This window comes from Haliaeetus leucocephalus, unplaced genomic scaffold (assembly GCF_000737465.1).
Source record: "Haliaeetus leucocephalus isolate CR32 unplaced genomic scaffold, Haliaeetus_leucocephalus-4.0 Scaffold438, whole genome shotgun sequence".
NCBI classification, from domain to species: Eukaryota; Metazoa; Chordata; class Aves; order Accipitriformes; family Accipitridae; genus Haliaeetus; species Haliaeetus leucocephalus.
This window is the reverse complement of record NW_010972874.1, coordinates 6,467-6,969: the sequence shown is the minus strand read 5'-3', so window position 1 is coordinate 6,969 and position 503 is coordinate 6,467. Positions and strand designations below refer to the sequence as shown.

At 67.4% G+C, this 503-nt stretch overlaps 1 protein-coding gene across 1 annotated transcript in view; it reads right to left on the bottom strand.

Moving 5' to 3' along the window:
• Positions 1-503, bottom strand: part of CPSF1 (cleavage and polyadenylation specific factor 1, 160kDa) — a gene marked incomplete at both ends in the record, with an annotated part of 8,157 nt that overhangs the window by 6,240 nt on the left and 1,414 nt on the right. Inside the window, 2 exons of the mRNA XM_010574427.1 lie at positions 135-260; positions 370-457. Of these exons, the coding sequence (XP_010572729.1) occupies positions 135-260; positions 370-457 (214 nt within the window). The remainder of the gene's footprint in view (positions 1-134; positions 261-369; positions 458-503) is intronic.

Below are 503 nucleotides of genomic sequence, written 5' to 3'. Positions count from 1 at the left end.
TGGGACTGGGATGGGTGTTTGGAACCTGGGAAGGGGGTCTGAAGACCTGGGGGGGGACCCGGTTTGGGGCCCTGGGGCTTGGTGACTGAGGTTTTGGGGCCCAGGAAGGTGTTTGGGGTTCCCTGTGACCTCACCTGCCTGTCGGCCGCCTCCTTGCCCCCGTTGGCGGGGGTCTCCTGCAGCTTCTCGGTGTACTTGAGCAGCAGGGAGTTCCCCAGGCGCGACCCCAGGAACAGGTACCCCGGCTCCATCGTCACCATCTGCCAGGGAAGGGGGGGACACGGATACAGTGGGGGGACGATGGGGAGAGCCCTTGGCTGGGGGGGCACACACAGGGGTCCCCATCTTCCCGACCCCCCCGGGGCTTACGCAGGTGGTGAGGACGCTGGCGGCCGCCTTGTCGAAGTGGAAGGAGCGGACGCTCCTCATCCCATCCGTGATCAGCGTCAGGACGTAGCTGGGGACAGAGGGGACACGGCGGGGACATTGGCACCCCCGGCGGC